Source organism: Ahaetulla prasina, chromosome 6, assembly GCF_028640845.1.
Source record: "Ahaetulla prasina isolate Xishuangbanna chromosome 6, ASM2864084v1, whole genome shotgun sequence".
NCBI classification, from domain to species: Eukaryota; Metazoa; Chordata; class Lepidosauria; order Squamata; family Colubridae; genus Ahaetulla; species Ahaetulla prasina.
The window spans coordinates 97,749,850-97,768,289 of NC_080544.1; the positions used below are offsets into that span (position 1 = coordinate 97,749,850).

Consider the following 18,440-nt stretch of genomic DNA (forward strand, 5'->3'; position numbering starts at 1 on the left):
ACCACAGGAACCAGGAGCACTGCTCAGGTGACCCTGAGAACACAGATAAACCTACAAGTGCTTCAACTAGTTAGTCCAGAATGCGGCTGCGCGGGTGATTGAGGGAGCAGTTCGGAGTTCCCATGTAACACCCATCCTGCGCAGACTGCACTGGCTGCCTGTTGTCTTCCGGGTGTGCTTCAAGGTATTGGTGACCACCTTCAAAGCGCTCCATGGCTTAGGACCGGGATATTTACGGGACCGTCTACTGCCATCTTCTATCTCCCAGCGACCGGTGCGTTCTCACAGAGAGGGACTCCTTAGGGTGCCGTCAGCCAAGCAATGTCGACTGGCGGCCCCCAGGGGAAGGGCCTTCTCTGTGGGGGCTCCTACCCTGTGGAACGAACTTCCCCCTGGACTTCGACAACTACCAGACCTTCGGACCTTTCGCCGCGAACTTAAAACTTATTTATTTCGTCTTGCTGGACTGGCTTGAATTTTTTAAAATTTTTAATTGATTTTATGGGTTTAAATTTTTATTAATTTTACAGGGTTGATATTGTATTTTAAATGGGGCCAATTGAATAAGTTTTTTAATGTTTGTTTTTAGCATTGTATGTGTTATTTTTTGTGGCTGTAAATTGCCCTGAGTCCTTTGGGAGAAGGGCGGTATACAAATTAAATTCTTATTCTTATTCTTATTCTTATTATTATTATTATTATTATTATTATTATTATTATTATTATCATCATCATCATCATCATCATCATCATCATCATTATTATTATTATTATTATTATTATTATTATTATTATTATTATTAACTCTAAAAGGATGCAAATGACCAACAAAGAATGTAAATCCTTCCACTATCCTGTCAGAGCTGAAGAAGCTTCTTGGATGAGAAGTGAAACAACCTTAAAGAGAAAACAAGAAAGTTCAGTTGCCTCCTGAAAAAGCACATTTGGGACAACCATGACCTGGATGACTGAGAATCTCTACAGACTTTCACATTTATATGCTTTCGAACTACTAGGTTGGCAGGAACTGAGGCAAGGATGGGACCTCACCCGTTGTGTAGCACTCAGGACTCAAACCTGGGCTGCCAGTTTTCCAGCCAACAAGCCCAGCATCTTAACTGTTGAGCCACCTGCCCTACATTTTAGTACTGTATAATAAGGCTGATATTGGAATAATGTTATTACAGTATATTCTACATTTGAGAGCAAATTTGGCGTAGTAATGAAGGCATCAGGCTAGAAACTGGGAGACTGGCAATTCTAGTTCTGTCTTAAGCAGAAAACCAGCTAGGTGATCTTGGGCCAGTCACTTTCTCTCAGCCCTAGGAAGCAGGCAATGGCAAACCATTTCTAAAATCTTGCCAAGAAAACTTCACTGACTCAAAGGCACAATAATATTCTTTTTTAAAAAAAACAGCTACAATTAGCCATATTTCCTTTGACCTTTCTTATCACACTGTTCGTTTCTTTAGTTTACTATTTCTTCTGTCTGCTTTCATGGATTGTTTACCCTGAAAATGAATAGTGTGATCTGGAAGTTGGTATGCATGTATGTATGCCTAAGTATAGTGTATTAACATAGTGTGAATACAAACATAATTAACAGAAATAACACCCTATTCACAGAAAACATATTAAGCAAATATTTTTAAAACATCGTATTAAATAATTTGCACAACCCTCGTCTAGCCTTTGAAACACAGTTATATATCAAGCAAAAAAATCCTGTGTGATAGCAAGTGAGTAAAAAAAGAACCTTCTCACAGTAGGAGGCATTCTTGCCATTAATGGAGCCATAGTGATGCAGTGGTTAGAATGTTGTATTGCAGGCTAATTCTGCCGACTGACAGCAGTTCGATTCTTACCGGCTTCAAGTTGACTCAGGCTTCCATCCTTTCAAGGTTGGTCAAATGAAGACCCAGATTCTTGTGGGCAATATGCTGACTCTGTAAACCATTTAGAGAGGCCTGTAAAGCACTATGAAGTGGTATATAAGTCTATGTGCAATTGTTATTGCTATTTCTGTAAAAGCGCAGCACATTGTCTCTATCCACTAGAATAGAATAGAATAGAATAGAATAGAATAGAATAGAATAGAATAGAATAGAATAGAATAGAATTTTTTATTGGCCAAGTGTGATTGGACACACAAGGAATTTGTCTTGGTGCATATGCTCTCAGTGTACATAAAAGAAAAGATATGTTCATCAAGGTACAACATTTACAATACAAATGATGGTCAATATATCAATATAAATCATAAGGATTGCCAGCAACAAAGTTACAGTCATACAGTCATAAGTGGAAAGAGATTGGTGATGGGAACGATGAGAAGATTAATAGTAGTGCAGATTCAGTAAATAGTTTGACAGTGTTGAGGGAATTATTTGTTTAGCAGAGTGATGGCCTTCGGGGAAAAAACTGTTCTTGTGTCTAGTTGTTCTGGTGTGCAGTGCTCTATAGCGTCGTTTTGAGGGTAGGAGTTGAAACAGTTTATGTCCTGGATGTGAGTGAAACACTTACCATATTATCCTATAGAATGTGGTAACATATCATCTTTCTCTAATGGACTTGAAGTGCTATCTTATGTATGATATATGACCATGCTTCTCAGGCTAAATGAAGGCTGTGTATTTATGACAACATGCATGCTTAATAAATGGGAAGAGCTTCTAACACTACACGGGTGACATTCAGAGGAATTTAGAGAGAGGAATTGGGAAATGTACACGCTGTACTGTCTCACCCTTCTAAGGTTTCATCAATGAGCTATGAATTGTCCTCCGTTTGAAGTGGAAGAACATTTCCATTTACAGAAATAAACCTGCAGATCGTTAATGATGCAATGATAACAATATGGTGGTATTGCTGCAGCTTGTTGTGCATGCTACTTATCATGTGTATGCATAGAATGTTTAATGTGCTAATGCAAATGATGTCCATGGGAATAACATATTGTGAATACATATAAATGACAAAATAACAGAGATGGGTTATGTATGTCATGTAAAGACAAACAGGTGATTATCATACCAGTAACGTGAATAAAGCAGATGTCTATGGATACCATCGGCCTATTCATTCCTAATATATAGGAAAAGAATATGCTAATTAATAATCCATTTTTCTGTTTTTCTAGGCTGAAGTCATTGATGTACAATATGGAAGTCCAGGAGATTTGCTCAGGATTAAACAGTTTACTAACGTGTCCAGCAAAATTGCTCTTTTAAAACTTGGACATAAGCCTTTGCTATATAAGGTTAGTTCTGGATTTTCCCCAGTGCATTATTTTTTTCTTTCTGATTTTTGAATTGCAAGTCATAACTTGCAACCTGTGGTGTGGTTTTGTAAAGCTGCATTTAATTGTTTCTTTCTTTATTTTTGTTTAGTTCCTAATGTTATAAATGTTGTAAACCTTTTCTCTAATGGACTGATTTTATTTTCCAAAAAAGAAAAAAAAATCAGAAAAAGTGCACTTGGCTCTAATTTATCAAATGATTCCTATGATCAAATGGAGACTTCAATATATACCTCATTTATAGACCTCTGATGCTTTATCCACTTTACTATATTTAATCTGTTGACCAAGAATTTAAAGAGGGGACAGTAACAATTCTAGTTCAACTGACTTTGATAGAAAGTTATCTTTGTACATTGAGTATCATAATACAGCACTCTAAATCAGCCAAAGGTACTTTGGCATATTATTAACCAAGATGAAAATCTTCTTCCTGTCAACAGTAAATGCTCTCCTAATAGAAGATATTTTAGAATTAGACATTGGGTTAGGAAGCTTTCTGGAGCCCTTAGAGAATGAACTAAACCAATAATTTCTATCAGAATTGCAAGGAATAGTTGAGATAACTAGTTATTATTTATTTATCTACATTATTTATGTAGATTTATGTAGATTTTTGAATATCTCTTTTTGTATCCCAGCGAAAGGTTGCTTGAAACATGTGCAATTAGTCTTTGTTTTAAAACCTTCAAATATATGTTCTATAGCCCAGAAAGACTGTTAGAAAATCCATTCCTGGAGATTAAACAATAGGTCACATGATTTATACCTCCTCTATTATGCTGTATCTGGGGTTTTTTTTTTAGCATGTGGCATTGTTACATTAGTCAGAAGACTACAATGCCAATGTAGAGTAGTAGTTTGGCTGCCTGTTTACCAGCTCTGTTAGGTACACACTTGCGTGCTTCACAAGAGGGTGATCCTATATTCACACCAGAAAGAAATATGAGTGGCTTTCCCTGCAAGGCCCTTCTCCCTCCACTGAAGCAACTTTGCAAATGGGTGCCCCAAATGATAAGATTCAGAGCCAGCATGAACCTAACCTCTGCAAGAAGCGCTGGCTCATCTCCCCACGAAAGTGGTACCTATTTATCTTCTCACATAGAACATGCTTTCAAACTGCTAGATGAGCAGAAACTGAGGTGAGTGATGGGAGCTCACCCTACCACACAGTGCTAGGACTCGAACCACTGGAGCTAAGGGTCAAGGTTCTGACTAATGAGCCTAAGCAAATCAAAACTCTGAGACTGGAATCTCCCTCAAAGAACTTTTTTTGTTGGGTACATCCTATCGGCACATTTAAGTGTAAAACTAACTCTAAATATGCCCCTGGGTTTCACTATAATTAAAATAGTAAATGATCTTCTCCCCAATATGTCACTGGTCACATTGTCTAATTAGGTTAATCGGCGGGCTCCTTAGGTACTCCCCTCCTTCTTCATCCGACACCTGTGGAGATGACTTTGGTTCCCATGAGATAGATCAGTGTTGTGTCTAGCAATGCATTCCAACCTCTTTCCCCTTCCCAAACTGTGTGGCAACTGAGAAACAAGAAAATGGCTTCTGAAAGATTTGGTTTGAAGCAGTGGTGAAATCCACTTCCTTTGCTACTGTTGTGGTCTGCCATCAGCCTGTGGAGCTGGAAACGGAGTCGGACAGCGATGAGGCTGAGGTGGGGCCATGGCCATCGGGGAGTGAGGTGCAGACTCCAGAGCCTCCAGAGGTTGAAGTAGTGAGGCAGAGGAACAGGAGTAGCCTGTTCCTAATGCACGCATGAGAAGAGCTGCCAGAACGCAAGAACAGCTCAAGCAAAGAGGAGACAACTTGGGAGTAGGGCCAAGAGATGATTGGCCCCTCCCATAAGGCTTAAAACAGACCAGCAATGGCGTTTGAGCTTTGCCAGAAAACAACATTGGTAGCTTCGTCTTCTTGCATTTATTTTTGTATCAGTGACTTCTGAATGTTTGCCAAGAAAGGCCTTTGGCAGTTTGCCTAATTGGACCAAGGTTTGCGATAGGACTGAGGAATTTGTGTTGGAAGGAATTTGCTTTAATTTAGTTGAACTACGCTGGGAATGAAGTAATTCTCAGCTGTTTGAATAAAGTTTGTTTCTTTTTTCACTGATTGAGTTTCCTAATACCTACTTGGGCCTGGGTCACAACAGCTACCAGTTCGCGAACGGGAATGTACACACTTCTTCTGCGCATGCGCAGAAGGTTAAAAAAGGGATGTAATGACATCTCAGAGGGTGGGCAGAGCCTCCCACCGCCAGCGCTACTGGTTCGGTGAGCTGAAAGAATCTGGCGGATTTCACTGCTGATTTGAAGTTGACACAGAGACCATTTCCAGTGTCATTAAGCCACCAGACCTCTAGATTTGGGGTTGAAATCCATAACATTTCAATATGACTTTGCCACTTGTCAAGAGTGCCTGCGTTCTCCCTGGTTAAATCTAAAAGGATGCACCCAGAAATATAAACCATTACTAATAAGATCACCGCAGCCTTCTTGACTTTTCTGACTGTTCTCCTCACATAGGTACCCCTGATTTCAGGCACCTCTGCCATGGATGGAATCAAAAGCTGGATAATAGCTTGAGGGCACTAAAGTACCAATTAAGCTTTAGGAAAGGTATCACACTCTTAAATTCCTTGTGTCTGCATGATGATGCAAAATAATGAGAAAATCTATGGCAAAATGATAAGGAAATCTATGCTACAAAAGAGAGATGCAGCAATAGCAGATGATGTTTTATTGCACATTTGTCTTTCTTCAAACATGGGCTCGTAGAGGGCTTATCTCCCATTTCTAATTTTTTTCGCATCCCACTGCTTCTTCCATCTGTTTTCTTTCCATAAAATAAATGTTAAGGAAGCAAAAATGGAAGAGCTGCACAACGTATTTTGATTGATCGCACTAGGAATTGAAACAGCCAATAAACAGGAGCAAGGAAGAAAACTGATCTGGGGAATATTAGCACAAAGCTTATAACAGTAGTCATTCTGAGATAGGGCTGAATCTCAGTTTTTGTCAGCTTTTCATTTTTCTAGTCATAAGCCTGCATTCATTTGAAAATAAAAAATAATCATAAAACAGCGAAACAGAAAAATGTCTGCATATCCTGGTGCTCCTACTTCCAAGACACAGTTTTGTCTCACATGTGTTATATTTGCAATTATGTATTTTTTCCCCCTAATGCATTACTTTATTTATTTATTTATTTATTTATTTATTTATTTGTCACAACAGTATATATAAGCATAAGCATGAAATAACTATACGATATATAAGCATAAATATAATCATGAGTATGTAATAACTATATGAAATTGGATACAATCAAAGGGAACATTAGGACAGGAACGGTAGGCACGTTGGTGCTCTTATGCACATTCTCATGCAAATGTGATTGTTTATATGCGCCTTTCTCTAGTAATGAGAACCACAACATGTTACATGAAAAGTTCAGAGAAGTTTTGGAGAGTATTGAATTTTGGGGTACATATTGGTCTGGAAATGTGTAATTTTATGAGCCTTACAAGGTGACCCAAATAAATTTATCCCCAGTTCCTATTTGAGACCAATTTCAGGTAGCTGTGCATTTTTCCTCCTAAAAAATATTCCTTGCCTTTCAGAGTTCTGATTTCAGGACTTTGCACAATGGAAACAAATCTATTTCCCCTCCCACACCTTGGTCTCAAGTGGCATCATTTTATAAAGTCCACAGGAATAGGAAGAAGAAAAATAGCAAATATCTATCATTACTTATCCTGCTAGAGATTTAATCATGCCTCAAGGAGAAGCTCAACATAGCACATTGTCTGTCTAACCCCTCAAGTTTCAGGATCTTACTAGGTTTGTTGGATTGTCTCCAAAAGTCCCCGCTTCCAGCTGTACTGAAATGGTGTGTGCTTCTTAAGAATAAATGCTATGAACTGTAATGGAATAAAGTGTAGCAAAAAAAGCAATAGATACACAATGCACTGCCTACTTTTAAAGCCATTTAAAGATACTCATTGCTCCCCCTTTTAACTTATATCACCGTTCATTGATGCAATGGAATTTGCATGGCTTCCAACCAGAAAATGTTATAATGTTATAACATAAAACATAACGTATAAAATGTTATAAACACAACACTACTTTGTTTTTCTTTTTATGACCCTGTAATTCCTTAATTCAGGGTACAGTCAAGGCAACTGAGTGGAGCTGAGCATTTACAGGCTAGATGCCATTCCTAACTGTGCAGAGTTTACAACAAATATTTTCACTCTGAGCCCTTACCTTGATTCAAACTCTCAACCTTCCAAATGGGAGGCAAACGTCTTCACCACTAGGCCACTCTGCCATTATATATAAATCATAACACTCCTGATGGGGGAAAAACAACAACAATTATAGCTCAGGGTGGAACTGGAGGAGTCTTTGGTGCTCTTTGAGCTTGATGGTTTTCTTGCAGACATTTCACTACCAAACTAGATAACATCATCAGTGCTAGAAGGGAGTGGGGTTTGTTCTTATATTTTATAGTGGCTTGCCCTGTCAATGTTGGTGGGAGTGTCCTTGGCAGTTCCTTGTTTGCCTACATTGGTGGTTCCTTCGTTGAATTATTGTTCACTTGATTGTTGGTCTAGTGTTAATCTTGGTGACACTCTCTGCTCATATGGGTGTTGATTGCTGGTAAGGAGGTGTTTGGTGTTTTTGTTTCCTTCTGGGCTTTTTGATTGTCTCTTTTGTGTGGTATATAGATGCAGAGAACCTCCTTATGCTGGGTGGGGGGAGCAGTTTGCTTTTGGGTGGAGTCCCCACAAGATATCCCGGGCACATTGCAAAGGAATGAAAAATCAACATTGTGGTACAACTCAGAGTGCCTCCTTATGCTTAGCGGACCAATTTGCTGTCCTGTCAGACCTCCCAGGGGTTCTAGGCACATTGCATTGGGAAACCCCATTGGAAATGATAAAGTCCTCTGGGTTAGGGTTAGGATTAGGGTTAATTCTGATTCCCCTCATGAGATCTGGTGCCACAGCCAATGACTCAGTTCAGTTCAAATCTTTGGGTGTGGGGGGGGCATTGCGATTTCCAGTCAGCCCCCAAGATGTCCTCTGGGGAAACCCCATTGGAAAAGTCTGCCTAGGTTATGATACGGTTAGGCTTACACTGTAAAAAGTATAGCAGTGCCTTCTTACATCAAAACAGTCTCAGAAACTTAACAACAAACCATTACAACCATTGTTCTGAATGGCTGTATAGGGTTTCCTATACAGGGGTGTTGTGTCTTGCCCGCTCTCACAGCAGCCGGGGCCTTCTTATCTGCTCCCGAACACGGAGGAATGTATGCCTCCCGGCCCCAGTCCTGGCTCCATGCCCAGACAAGCTGAAGAGGAGGGGGCACCTCCCGGTCCCAGCCCTGGCTCCATGCCCAAGCAGGCTGCAGAGGAGGGAGCACCCCCCGGCCCCAGCCCTGGCTCCATGCCCAGGCAAACGGAGCAGCTAGACCCCTCCCCCTCCTCCACAGCATGTGAGCCTGAGGAAAGTTTATTTCCAACAGCTGCTGATTGGAGTGACCCTCGCATCAGAAGACTGGATAGGCGGAGGCAACAGAAGGAAGGGAGGGGCAGGCCTTAATGAGTGCTGAGTCATGGAGCCACACCAAATGGCCTATATAAAGGATCTGCTTTCTGGCAGTCTCTGAGTCAGGCAAAGTCGAACTTATCTTGCTGAAGTCACTTTCTGGTCTCCTGCCTGCTCTGAGGACTTTGCTAGGACTTTGGGCAGAGCTGCAGAGGCAAGCCTGATTCGGATTTCCGTGACCCGGCCGTCAGCGGAGGAGTGGGACACGACAAGGGGGTTGGACTAGAAGACCTCTGAGGTCCTTCCAACTCTTCTATTCTATTCTATTCTATTCTATTCTATTCTATTCTATTCTATTCTATTCTAGCCTAGCCTAGCCTAGCCTAGCCTATGCCTATGCCTATGCCTATGCCTATGCCTATGCCTATGCCTATGCCTATTCTATTCTATTCTATTCTATTCTATTCTATTCTATTCTATTCTATTCTATTCTATTCTATTCTACATGGCATTAGATAGCACACAAATCAACGAAAGCCTTCCAAAACAGCCCAAGTAATCAAAAATCCCAGCAGCCCCCGAAGAGGGGGAAAAAAACCCTATACCATACAATGCAAGGATTGTAACAGCAACTACTGTATGTAGAACAAACCAGCAGAAGACTAGCAGAGTCCATTCATGAACACCAACTAGCAGCCAGAAGACATGATGAAAACTTATTAATTTCACAACACATGGACGCACTGAACCATAGTTTCAACTGGGAAACTGTGAGCATAGAAAGTAAGGATTAAAACAATCCTGCTACACCTAATTTTAGTCAATGGCTGAGAAATGATGTGAAGACAATCTTAACATATAATCATAAATACAGTGAATTTCTGGATATCATTTTTTTTGTCAGGAATCGCTCTACTATCCTGATAGAATCTACAAATAGATCCATGTTTTAATCACTGCATAGAAATAAGCAATCATGAAGGAACTCTAATTTGAAAATTGGTTTTTTTGTTTTGTTTGTTTGTTTGTTTGTTTTGTTTACATTTATACCCCGCCCTTCTCCGAAGACTCAGGGCGGCTTACAATGTATAGGGCAATAGTCTCATTCTATTTGTATATATTTACAAAGTCAACTTATTGCCCCCCCAACAATCTGGGTCCTCATTTTACCTACCTTATAAAGGATGGAAGGCTGAGTCAACCTTGTTTAGAATATCAGCATAGGATTGCGGGCACATATACATCACTTTAATGATGCATAACTAAATTTCACAGATGTCATATTTTTAGTTCGCCGAGTTATTTGCTAACAAGTAACATATGTCCAGGTAGCTGAATTTGGTAGATAACGAGAAAGTTAAAATTGATAGTTCTGTTTCATATTGATCATCACCGAATCATAAGGAAATAAATTCCCTGAACATTTCATTTCTATTTTACTGTCGATAAAACTACATGGCCTCATAGTCAAGCTGGAGTCAAACTTAATTCAACAACTTTTAATGTATTACTTACAGCATTTCTCCAAGATTATTATATTGCATTTTCTCAGAGATGAAAAAAGATATTTTAGTGTTCTCAAAAGACATATATCTAGCACACATATACCCCACACACCCCTTTAATAATTTCTCAAGCATATCTTTTATCTTCAATCTAATCTTAACTTTTTCCTCTCGGGAAGTTGTTTACATCGCATTTCATAGCAGCATGTACTAGTTATAAGAGATGCAATATCAGTAAATAATTTCCATCTCCCCCAGAAAAGTACCTTATTGGCATTTCTAGAGTCATTTCTCCAAACCATAGTTTATATCATAGTCTTCAAGGGGGAAAAAAAAAAGAGATAATATTTAATTTGCTATACAACTTGACCTTGTCACCTGTCATATTAGAACTGGGGGAGAAATGTTTGCTCCGATGTGCTGATTTAAAAGATACCCCAATTCCATTTTTAAGACTTCTTTATGACAAATCCAAAATTAATTAGTCAAGGGAAACTGATAGCTGGACAAATTACTTTTCTTCTTCAATAACCATATTTATCATCTTAATGTCAAATTTGCTTCATAGTTGAATCATATTGATGTGCGGTGAATTAAACCTGCTGCTTTAAGCATCAGATAAGTTTTAAGTCGGCAATTTTTTAAAAAATTGGTATTTGCGGGGTCTTCCCACAGCAAAGAGATCTTTTATGTGGAGTTCTTTCCCAAAGAGAGCCTTTCCATATAAAACCCTTTGTAAAACTGGGATGGAAACAGCATTGGTTATTCAGCAGCTTCAGTGGGCCCTAGATGAAGCGGATTATTTGGATCCCTTCCAGGCAGGATTCAGGCCTGGTCAGTAGATGGAAATAGCATTGGTTGCACCCTTGGATGACCCCTACTGGGAGCAGAAGAGGGGTAGTACATCTGTCCTTCCATCTGTCCTTGAGAATAGAATAGAATAGAATAGAATAGAATAGAATAGAATAGAATAGAATAGAATAGAATAGAATAGAATAGAATAGAATAGAATAGAACTGTTGTGCCTCGTCCTCCCTCCACTCCTCAGCCGGGCCCCTCCCGTCTCCACCCAGGCCTGTTATCAGACTCGGAGTCTGATAATGAAGATGAACGGCCTGTCATGCCTCCAGCCCCCGGCCCTGGCCCCATGCCCGGAGAGGATGTCAGGAGTGAACAGAGAAGCCCGATAAACTTCACTCCTACAGCGTGTGAGCAGGAAGCCAGCTACGTGCTGGAATTACTGACAGCAGATCCAGCTAAAGAGAATTCAAAGTAGGAGGATCCTCGCTTCCAGAGATCTGAGAGACGACGCCAGCAGATGGAAGGGATTCTGCAGAGTTAGTACTGTCTCCATTTCTATTTAACATCTAAATGAACATCTGTTTAACATCTATGGGATCATTCATCATCACGGGGTGAGGTATCATTGTAATGCTGATGGTACTCAATTGTACATCTCTATCTTTGGTGACGCGGTGGCTCAGGGGCTAAGACAGCTGAGCTTGTCGATCGAAAGGCCGGCAGTTTGGCGGTTCGAATCCCTAGTGCTGCCATGTAATGGGGTGAGCTCCCTTTACTAGTCCCAGCTTCTGCCAGCCTAGCAGTTTAGAAAGCACGTAAAAATGCAAGTAGAAAAAATAGGGACCACCTTTGGTGGGAAGGTAACAGCATTCCTTGCACCTTTGGCATTGAGTCAGGCCGGCCACATGACCACAGAGACGTCTTCGGACAGCGCTGGCTCTTCGGCTTTGAAACAGAGATGAGCACCACCCCCTAGAGTCAGCAACGACTAGCATGTATGTGCAAGGGGAACCTTTACCTTTACCTTTATCCTTGGTGAAAATAAGTGATGCTGTTGATGTCTTGTCCTGATGCCTGGAGGCTATGAAGGTCTAGGAGGGGAACAACTACTGAATCCTGGAAGAACTCAATGGCTTTTGGGGCCTTTTGGATCATGGACTTCACCATGTCTGGTTCTAAATGACATGGCAATATCTCCAGACAGACACACTGTGAAATCTGAAAGTCTTTCAGTGCTGCTCAATGAGCAGGTAGCAATTGTGGGTAGGGTGTGTGTCTTTGAACAATGCTCCGGTTGTGCTCTTTCTTGGGCCATGAGGGTCTACCCTGTGAGTCACTCACACTCTGGTCACCTCCAAGATGTATTACTATAATGTACCCTATATGCGGCTGCCCCTGGAAAGTATCCAGAAGCTTCAACTGGTACAGGATGCAGCTGCACAGATAGTTATTTGTGCCTCTACAAATAGAGGATGTTATACCTCTGTTCCATGATCTGTATTAGTGCTGGTTTTAATTTTTAAAGCCTTAGATGGAATGGGTCCAGTTTATTTAAGGGACTGCCTCTTTCCAATCACATGTACCCATTCCATTAGGGCTATTTAGAGGAATATGTTGCAGGTTCCATCTGATAAAGAGTTTCATCCAGGGGTGAAATCTAAATTTTTTTGCCACCTGTCTGGTGGGCGTGGCTTGGTGTGTGTGGTTTGGTGTGTGGGTGTGTGACTGGATGGGCGGGACCAACATGACATCACTCACATCACTCTTTCTTCTCTCTCTCTCTCTCTCTCTCTCCCTTCCTTTCTTTTTCTTTCTTCTCTCTCTCTCTCCCATTTTTCCTTCCTTTCTTTCTCTTTCCTTCTTCTCTCTCTTGTCAGCCCCGCTGCGTAGGGGCTCTCATTCTGGCGGGGACAGCAGCTGACGGAGCTAACTGCCCCACATTCCAGCCACCCAGAAAGCGTCACCCTGGCTCCACTTACTAGTCCTGCATCCTGTCGCTCGCTGGTGGCTCCCACTCCTGCTTGCTGCTTCCAGGACCACTGCCGAGACCTCAGATTTCCTTGTTGCTGCCTGGTCCCTACCGCCTCTCAGCTGAGAGGTGGACAGGAAACAGCAGGCACTCCGGTCGGCACTGGCTGCTTCCACACTTGCTCAGAGGCCCCAAGCCTGATCGGGAGCAACCCAGGCTGTCCAGGATTACTCAGGGCGGCTTGCCCAGGAGTAATCAGAACTCGATAGCCCAGGTGGCACAGGATTAATTAAGGCTTGCTAGTCATGATGAGGTGTAGCTGGGGCTGTGCACCAGTTGCATGATGGGGGGTGGAGTCGGGGGAGTAGCGGGGCGGGATGCGCCGGGTGCGTTCCCCGTCATTGATGGATGCAGGCAGCGGGACCCGAAGTGGAGGGGAAGGCAAGCAGGCAGTAGTCACCCAAATGCCCTGTTGAAGCCAAGCGAGCCTCGCCAGTTTCCCCAAGGCGGCTCTTCTTTGGCCGAGCACAGCGGGTCTCCCTTCCCAACTGCCAGCATCGGCCTTACATCTTCCTGTCCTCCCAGGGCTGCCATGCGCACCCCAGCAGAGCAGCAGTTTCTGCTCCAGCAGCTGCTGCAGGAGAAGGAAGAAAGTCCTCTGGGAGGGTGGGCAGCCTGGCCCGGAAGTGGTGCATCCCCCATCATGGGCTGGATGCAGGCAGTGGGGAAGGCAAGTGGACGGCAGTCACCCAAAGGCCGCGCGGAAGCCAAGCGCACCAGACCCAAAAGGCGAGCGAGCCTTGCAATGTCCCTCTGAGTAGTCTCGCACACCTATCCCTCTCCCCCCCAGCTGAGAGGCGCTGAGAGGGGCAGCGCTTCTTCACCAGCGGATCTTCTGTGCATGCGCAAAAACTGCACATGTGCAGAAGGTAAAATGTTACTTCCTGGTTAAAACCAGGAAGTAATGACACCCAAGCGGGTGGGCGGGTGGGCACCCCGGCGGGTGGGCGGACACCCAGGTGGGTGGGCGGAGCTTCGCTCCATGATTGCTACCGGATCACCCAATCCAGCCCGATCCGGGAGCATTTCACCCTTGGTTTCATCTGATGGGACCCAGATGACAGCTTTTGTTCTGTGGCTTCTGCACTCTAGAATATCATTCTTCTGCCAAAATTACCTCCAACCCTGTTATACTTTTGGGAGGCTCTGAAAACAGAGTGGGGAGGGAGGGGAGGGTTTGGATTGGATGGGCAGGAGATTGGACTAGATGACCTATAAGGTCCCTTCCAACTTTGTTATTCTGTTAAGAGTAACATAGTTCTTCCAGCAATCTGTACAATATTTGTTTGCTTAATGTCTGTATAATTGTACAATATCTGTATTTTGTACAATATCTGTATTTTGTTTAGATGAGCATTTTATTTATAGTATCTTATTTATCTTGTTTTTATTTGTTTTTAAAGTGTTTTGATAGTCATATTATTTTAAATATTGGTTGTATGTTGCCCAGAGTCACGTTCAGTGAGATGGACGGCTATATAAATGTGATAAATAAATACTCAGAAACCTGAAGGCAATATCTTCCATGGAATATCATGAATTTAAATCAGCCTTCATTCCAAATTGCTGTACCAATTTCTCTAAACAGGAACTTTTAACTAATCTCAAAACTGAACCAATATTCCAAAAATACTAATTCTTTTTGAAAAGTAACTATATATATATATATGTATGTATGTATGTATGTATGTATGTATGTAAAGGTAAAGGTTCCCCTCGCACATACTTGCTAGTCATTCCCGACTCTAGGGGGCAGTGCTCATCTCCGTTTCAAAGCCGAAGAGCCAGCACTGTCCGAAGACGTGCTGGTCATGTGGCCGGCATGACTCAATCCCAAAGGCGCATGGAACGCTGTTACCTTCCCACCAAAGGTGGTCCCTATTTTTTCTACTTGCATTTTTACGTGCTTTCGAAACTGCTAGGTTGGCAGAAGCTGGGACAAGTAACGGGCAGCACTAGGGATTCGAATCGCTGAGCTGCTGACCTTTCTTGGCAACGTTTCAACGAAGTCTCATTTGTCATCTTCAGGCTTCAGCTTCGTGCTTCTGTATATGTATATGTATATGTATATGTAGGTCTTGGCTTATTCGAGTCTTTTCCTGTGTAAGGTTGAGAGTATCTTGGCAACGTTTCGATGAGGTCTCATTCATCATCTTCAGGCTGGTGCTTATGGCTTCATGCTTGTGCGAGCAAAGCCTGGTCGGAGCTGCCCTCTCTCTATAAATACTGGTGGGGGGTGTGGAGTGTTGGCTTTGTTGCTGTAAGTGGGTTGGTTGGATGTGTGGTTGCATCTTGATTGGTAGGTGGAGTGGGTGTTTGCAGATTAGTTGGCCGTTTTGTAGCATCCTGTGTGGGTGTGGTCCTAGTTGTGTGCTTATTAGTCTTCTGTGTTATAACGGTCTGGGTAATGGGCTGTGTGGAAACGTCCTGAGTTCTGGGAATATGACCTCCTGTAGTGGTAATGGGCTATATGGAAACGTCCTGAGTATGTATGTATGTATGTATGTATGTATGTATGTATGTATGTATGTATAAAGAAATCTCACATTCTAGTCAACCTTTCTGGGCTTTAAGTCAAAGTGCACAATCTCTATCTTGGACCAGACAAGCTCTTTCCTGAAGCACCAAATCAAATTGCGGATGATAGTGTATATGCTTTCCATGGGGATGCCTTTGAAGGACATCTGGATGCTGCATCTGGGTGAAAATGGGCAATTTATTAGAATTTCTTGATTTGTACATGTTAGAACTCTGTTTTCTAACCAGCTGAGATAATCAGAATGTTTATGGGTTCAGTTTAATTCAAGGTGCAGGTGATCTTCATGGCTTGGGGCTGGGCCAGTTGTGGGGTTTGCCTCTCCTTGATTGTCCCTACTGTAGCATTTACAATAGCATTTAGGCTTACATACTACCCCCATAGTGTTTTATAGAACTCTCTGGGCAAGTATATTGCCTCCAACAATCTGGATCATCATTTTATTGAACTTGGAAAGATGGAAGGCTGACTCAACCTTAAACTCGTCAGGATTAAGCTCCAGACTCTGGGCAGAGTTTGCCTGCAATACTGCAGTTTAACCACTGTGTCACCAGGGCACCATCCCATCAGAACCAGCATAAGAGGCATGCTGTGAGACTCTTATCAATTAAAGAGTTTATCTTTAAATAAATAATTGATTAAAAAGATGCTATTAAGGAGCCTTTTTGTCAGGGTACCTGCTTTTTTGAATCATTATCTCGTGGAACTTAGATTGGCTTTGCCCCTGCTGGCATTTTCTAAGATCCCAAAGGTGTAGCTGTGTTCCTGGCCAAAGGAATCAGAACATCAGATAGTCAGTAAGAAAGCTAGGTTGATGGTTGTTTGTTGTTTCATCTTGACTGCCCATTTGATGTATTTACTGCTTGTTATGTTGTGTTTTGAATGATATAGCCTCCCAGAGTAACTATGATGATGAGATGGGCAGCCATGTACATTTCAATAAATAAATATTTCATCAGGTTTGATTGACAAATGATTAGTTGAATTTTTTGTTTGGTCCCTGTTTCTTTTTGTTGTTGTTGTTGTTGTTTTTAAATCTATCTCCTTTAAGGAGATAGCTTTGGCTGAGGCTGAGGCTGAGGAACTCTGGGAGTTGAGGTCCACAAGTCTTAAAGTTGCCAAGGTTGGTGACCCCTGGACTAGAAGACCTCCAAGGTCACTTCCAACTGTATGATTCTGTTAATCACCAAAGGTTTGTCTTGCAGCTGAGATGTTCAATGCTATCAAGGATTCCCAGTGATTGTTTGGAACATTGGTTTGCTCTTTTCAATACTATCTCTTGACCGTTCCACATTCTGTTTTAAATATAATATTAAAAGTACCAATTCTCAAAGCAGTCAGCAGATTGCAAGACTCCATTAAGTATCCACCTGTACCACTGCACATTATATGCCAATAACTACTGCCAACCAGCAATGGACATTTCTTTGTGAGATGAAAAGTGCAGAAGAGTAAACCACCTGACTTAGTTTTTTATTAACAAATTTGAAGAAGACCCGTGCCTGTACAACTCTATAGTTCCTGAATGTGATAAGCATGGTTGCCCAAGGCTGTCCAAGCTCCATATCAACTCTAATTTTTCCTTTTAAACTGTCTTTACTTTGGCTGTAAACTTCTCCCTGAGTCCTTTGGGAGAAGGGCGGTATAGAAATTGAAACAATAAATAAATAAATAAATAAATAAATAAATAAATAAATAAATAAATAAATAAATATCAGGGGTGAAATGCTCCCAGTTCGGACCGGATCGCACGATCCGGTAGCGATGGGGGCAGATAGTTCGGAGAACCGGTAGCAAAACTTCCTGGCTCCCACCCCCACTGCCCACACCTTGCTGTTCTTCTTCTCTGTCCCTGAAGTGCTCGGTGGTGATATAGCTGCAAACGGCCTTAAATGACTGCTATAGATTGATGGAATATGCTATAAGGGTGAGGGGATTGAAGCAAAGTAGGAAAGAAAATTTAAAAGAGATTTTTACGCAAGCCTTTGCTCAGATAAAGGGTGTGGAGCCAGAAGACTTTGAGATTAATATTGAAAGAATTTATCGTGTTAATTCTTGGTGGGCAAGACAAAATAGAGTACCGAGGGATGTGGTTATTTATTTTACAACTAAAAAGATTAGGTATGAAATTTTGCAAGCCTTTTATAAAAATAAATTTCAAATATTGGGACAAGATATAAAAATGATGAAGGAAATTCCTCCTAAAATGTTAAGAAAGAGAAGAGAATTTGCTTTTTTAGTGGATGAGTTTAAGAAACATCAGATATATTTTAGATGGGAAGTTCCAATGGGTTTGTCAGTGAATTTTAGAGGTAGAAAGTATTTTCTTAATTCAGTTATGAAAGCAAGACATTTCTATATTAATGTTTTAAAGAGTGGGAATCCTTTGTTGTTAGATGCTAAGTTAACTGGTTTGGAAACGATGGAAAATAGAATAGGAGAGGGGAGGAATGTTTAAGATGTGAATATGATGATTATGGTTAATTTTTGGAATTGATTTGTTTAGGATATAAATTATAGGATTTTTGTTATTTGTTATTTGTATGGTATAAACCTATGGGATGATATTATTTAATTGCAAAGGATGGAAAGTAAAATTTATGAATTTAGATAATGTTGTGGATGTAATGATTTTAACTGTTTACTGTTATATTGTGGATGTAGTTTAAATGATTATTTGTTTTAATTGACACGTTTA

General features: G+C 41.4%; 1 protein-coding gene across 5 annotated transcripts in view; it reads left to right on the forward strand.

Annotated features, from left to right (window-relative positions):
• Window positions 1-18,440, forward strand: part of NAALADL2 (N-acetylated alpha-linked acidic dipeptidase like 2) — an 828,713-nt gene that overhangs the window by 331,524 nt on the left and 478,749 nt on the right. For all 5 annotated transcript variants that reach the window (XM_058187422.1, XM_058187420.1, XM_058187421.1 and 2 more), the window contains exon 4: window positions 3,140-3,259. In XM_058187422.1, the coding sequence (XP_058043405.1) occupies window positions 3,140-3,259 (120 nt within the window). The remainder of the gene's footprint in view (window positions 1-3,139; window positions 3,260-18,440) is intronic.